Source organism: Abramis brama, assembly GCF_963993115.1.
Source record: "Abramis brama genome assembly, chromosome: 4".
Classification (NCBI taxonomy): domain Eukaryota; kingdom Metazoa; phylum Chordata; class Actinopteri; order Cypriniformes; family Leuciscidae; genus Abramis; species Abramis brama.
The window spans coordinates 58272924-58278281 of record NC_139966.1 but is presented as its reverse complement, the minus strand read 5'-3'; the positions used below and the strand labels follow the sequence as shown (position 1 = coordinate 58278281).

The 5358-nt window shown below is 38.8% G+C and overlaps 1 protein-coding gene across 1 annotated transcript; it reads right to left on the bottom strand.

Moving 5' to 3' along the window:
* Positions 1–4006: 4006 nt before the first annotated feature.
* LOC311082034 (protein ripply2-like) lies at positions 4007–5087 on the bottom strand. The gene is made up of 3 exons (XM_084112780.1): positions 4618–5087; positions 4465–4529; positions 4007–4377 (listed from the first exon to the last, which is right to left on the bottom strand). Exons 1-3 carry the CDS (start codon positions 4717–4719, stop codon positions 4212–4214), a joined length of 333 nt encoding a protein of 110 aa, XP_083968906.1. The 5' UTR covers positions 4720–5087; the 3' UTR covers positions 4007–4211.
* Positions 5088–5358: the final 271 nt, after the last annotated feature.

The following is a 5358-nucleotide window of genomic DNA, read 5'->3' as shown; positions in this document are numbered from 1 at the left end:
ATGACACAGGATAACTACATTTTAAATAATAACAATATAAAATAAGAAGTGAATCATATCACTTCCAGGGTTATTATTGTTAACTAAAGATATTAAAAACTATATAGATATTGGATGAAAAATCGATTGCCTTGGCAATAAACAGAAATAAGTTTAAGTTGAAGCATCAAAATATACAGTATATATAGAGAGTCATGGTGTGAATCTACACATATCCTTAATGGACACAGTAACACTCGTGATTAACACCCTCAAACACACACACACACACACACACACACTAACTCCTCTCACAGACACACACACACACACACAGGCCAAAGTAAGCTCCAATTATAGTTAATATTTCTTATCTTGTCAGTGTCGTTGAGTGTGTGTGAGGAGTCAGTGTGTGTGTGTGTGTGTGTGTGGGAAAGCAGCAGTAAAACAGTGAAACACTTCATGACACGTTCAGACTTTAACACGTCCATGTAACGCCAGTGTGTGTGTGTGTGTGTGTGTGAGAGAGAGGAGTCAGTGTGTGTGTGTGTCACGACCCTGAGTCTTGCATCAGAGATGAAACTCCTCAAACTCTTCAGGACGTCCCGTTCGGGAAACAGATCTCAGGGAAGAGCCTTATTTCCTCTCAGACGGGAACGAAGAAGAGGATGTGATTCTGCTGTCCGTCAAACACACCAGATCTGCTCAACTGATGAACACACTCTCAGTAAAGGAAAAACTCATGAAAGTTGTGATCAAACGTTCTTCCAGTCATTAATATAACGTTCAGTCAAAGTGATCCGGTCCAGAAACATCGATCAGGGAATGTTTCTTCTGGAATGTTTCAGTTGATGTTTGTTTTTAAATGTAACGTTTTTTAAATGTTTCTACTTGTTTCAGAACGTTCAGATTCAAAAGTAACGTTCCATAATGTGTGAAGAATGATACAATAGGCTTGTTTGAGATGCGCCTTGCCTCGCCTGAAATGTGTGCGAGAGTAGGCTGCTGCAGTGAGGGGAGGAGTGAAAAAAGCGCAGGCAAGACGGACAGTTCTCTCTTCTCGCAATGGATCTGACACCTGTGAGATCAAAGATGGATATCGCGGGATTCACGATAGTCACGCTCGTGCACAGTGTTGCTAATAAACTGGATGGAATTTAAGTTATGTTGCTTTTATATGAAAATAAATATAATAAACAAGACACCCAAAGTAGCCTACTTATTTAATTCCATTCCAAATACATGTTTATCAGTCTTTTTTTCTTTAATACAGACATGTGTTTTTTTTTCTTGTTTTTTTTTATAAAAAATACATTGCATAAACAGAGATCGCACTGTTAGATAGTTTGGGAATATTCACACATAATGTATACACATAAAACATGATATCAGAGTTTTAAAATCAAACATTTTAAAAGAGAACAATACATCACAGTTGTTTAAACCAATGAGCATTAAGCTGTGTCGTCAGCAAGTCGTTTCCCATCATGCTTTTGATCAGCGCAGTCAGTGGAGAGCAACTGCGCTCGACTGCAGAATCCGACAGGTGTGCCTTGCGCTCGCGAGAGATTTTTGACATACGTCAGCATGACATCAGAGCAAGGCGGACCGCACTCGGACACATTTCTAACCGGCATGCATCTCGCGCTGATCACCGGTGATCGATTCTGCGCAGATTTAGCTCATCTCAAACAAGCCTAGTGTTACTAGGGGTGTGACGAGATCTCGTGTTACGAGATCTCGCGAGATTAAAACGCGACGAGATTTCTCGTCGAGGTGAAACTTTAGGCTTGTTTGAGATGCGCCTAGCCTCGCCTGAAATGTGTGCGAGAGTAGGCGGCTGCAGTGAGGGGAGGAGTGAAAAAAGCGCAGGCAAGCCGGACAGTTCTCTCTTCTCGCAGTGGATCTGACACCTGCGAGATCAAAGATGGATATCGCGGGATTCACGATATTCACGCTCGTGCACGGTGTTGCTAATAAACTGGATGTAATTTAAGTTCTGTTGCTTTTATATTAAAATAAATAAAATGAACAAGGCACCCAAAGTACTTATTTAATTCCATTCCAAATACATGTTTATCAATATTTTTTTCTTTAATACAGACATATGTGTTTTTATTTATTTTATTTTTTTATAAAAATTAAATTGCATAAACAGAGATCGCACTGTCAGATAGTTTGGGAATATTCACACATAAAATATACACATAAAACATGATATTAGAGTTTTAAAATCAAACATTTTAAAAGAGAACAATACATCACAGTTGTTTAAACCAATGAGCATTAAGCTGTGTCGTCAGCAAGTCGTTTCCCATCATGCTTTTGATCAGCGCAGTCAGTGGAGAGCAACTGCGCTCGCCTGCAGAATCCGACACATCCGCCTTGCGATCGCGAGAGATTTTTGTCAGCATGACATCAGAGCAAGGCGGACCGCACTCGGACACATTTCTAACCGGCATGCATCTCGCGCTGATCACCGGTGATCGATTCTGCGCAGATTTTGCTCATCTCAAACAAGCCTCTTGTCTTGTAAGTTGTTGTGATGTCAGCGTGATGGAGCGTGAGGGTGAAATTAGTATTGAAGATGCCCCTGCCACTTTTAAATCATTTGTGTGCCGGGCCAATCACACACACACGCACTCACTGTCCCTCGCTTGCACACACACACACACACACACACACACGCTCACTCGCGCGCGCACACACGCACACTCACTGTTGCTCGCACACTCACTCACTCGCGCACACTCACTCTCGCTCACACTCAACCGGTGTGGAGGACCGTTAAAATTAAACATGCTAGTCTTTCTGTCGTGATGTCCTGATGCATCGCAGACGCGTAGGTTGTCGCCCACTATGACACACTATACGAAATGAAACGATCGAATCTTGCTTCCCGACGCCCGTTGTCCTTTACGAATCTCCACGAAACGGATCGTGCCAAAATCGCGCTAAAATAGTGTAATCTGAACCAGGCAGGTAATAAACATTTGACCTATCACGCAAAGAACCTATTAAAGCACTAAGACATGGGAACAGTATAGCTAACATTCACATATCACAAGTCATATCGACATCGCAATATTAAACAATGTTATCGCACATCGCAGCTTTTCCTCATATCGTGCAGCCCTAGTTACTGCCCAAGGGTCTCAACGGCTGCCAGAAATCGTCGACATGCTTATATTCTTGAAAAAGAACATGACCATAATCTTAGTCTGTTCTGTGTAGTTAATTTATCTCTTTTTCATGCTTGAAGAAAAAAATTGTTTCTGTTTGAACTTGTAGTTTTGAGAGAGCAGTACTTTGATTATGGATACACACTTACTGTTTGCATTTAAAGTGTTATTTCAGTTATTTATATTTATTTTATTTATACTGTTTTATTTTTTTTTATGTTCGATTTGTGGAAAGGAGTTCGATTTCTCATGTGAAATCGTACAGGGGAGAAGCCAGACGGTAGTTTATAGCAAAACATTTTGCAGTGTTTGCATGTCCTTTACTGCATAGAATTCATTAAAATAGAAGTAAAATAACATTTATTACAAGTTGATTTCAAAATGCACCTAAATTGTTTTGCATTTTGTGATTTTCAGTTGAATAAAAGACTATTTTCCATTCATATATTTCATCATTGAGGATTTCTTAAAAATTGTGTAAAAATCTCGTCTTGTCTCGTTCTCGTGAACCCAATCTCGTGTCTCGTCTCGTCTCGTCTCGTCTCGTGGAGTAAGCGTCTCGTCACACCCCTAAATGTTACTGTTTCCGTAACGTTCACAGAACCAAGAAGAAACATTGTAAAAACTTCAGAAATAATGTTTTCAGAGCATATATATTGGACTTTTATACAGTAATTGCTCTTGTAAAGTCTATATCTCTCACAGCCTGATAGAAAACTATGAATGAACAGATCTTCATAAGATTTATATTTAATATTTACCACCTATATTAACTCTAACGTTCACTTCAGTCACTTACTTAGACTCACGTCACGGATTCAAAGAACGATCAGACACAACATTTTGAATGTTTAGATATTTATTTCAAGGAAATAAGTTACATGTAGAATAATTTATAATAAATACTAAAAAACTAAAATACATTCAACTTCCAAAGGAAGCAATTTTTTATACTGTACATATTCACAAGTATTTACATGCAACGACTATAAAGTGAATCAGAATTTGGAGTCCATATATAAATAAAGATGTGCACAGTGATGAAGGTCTTCAGTTGAGTTCCTTCTCATCCTCTTCATCATCACTATCATCTTCATCATCCTCAGTGTGTGAGTCCTCATATATGCAGATCGAGGCCTGAACTGGGAAATTCCTCAGGAGAACCTCAGCCTCCTGGTACAAGTAATCGAAACACTGGGATTTGGGCCAAAGCAACCTGCGGAAAATCAAGTTAAAAGAGAGAGAGTTAAACTCTGTAGAAGCAGGAGATCATATCAACATCATAATCACGTGATCTACTTACTTCACAGGGTGTGTGATCATGGAGACTTTACAGTGTTGCTCATCAGATGATGCTCTTTCATAAGGCTGTTGAATAAAGAGATTTTTTTAGAATCTGATATTTTGCTCATACAATAATCAGAGTTCAATATTATAGAATGATCTCATCTCGTACCTTATGAGTGGCAGTTTTGCGTCCTCTGCTGGTTTTATTGACCCAGGGTCTCCAGGGTCTCGTTTCAGCGTGTAATCCGCGAGTCAGGGTGATTTTCTCCATAATGTTGGTGGAAGAGAAGCTGAAGAGTAAATCCGTTCAGAATGATGTTCAGACTGAAGTCTGGAGCCTTTATATACGCGCACGCGCGCTCGTGCCAAATGGCGGGTTCACGCCTCGCGTCTGACACGCGCGCTCGTGAAGGTGTGATGATGTCACACTCCCGCCAAACACATGGCGAGCTGACACGTTCACTGGGAACAACTGTCTTTAAAAACAAGAACTGAATTTGTACTTAAACACAGTTTTAATGTCTGCAAATAAGAAAGCTATAAAACCATCTAGAATTTGTGCCATGTTTAAAAAATTTTCATAATATGCTTTTATTAATTTTTGTGCCTCCCTTGTTTTTCTTCTTCTTTACATCTTATATACAACATTTTCAGTAAATAAATCGGTCTTCTTCATATTATTTTTCTTGTTGACTATTGAATTATAACTTGTTAATTGTCTGAAAGTTTGTCTGATTTTGTATCTTTTATGTTTGTTAAATAATATAATAAAATATAAATATATAAATATAATAAAACCCTCTTTAATAACAGTAACGTTTAGTTAGTTGGACGTTTGCCTGACGTTTTTAAATGTTTCCATCCCTATTTGTTTCAGAAAGAACATTCAAAAGTACAATTTTTGGTTCCA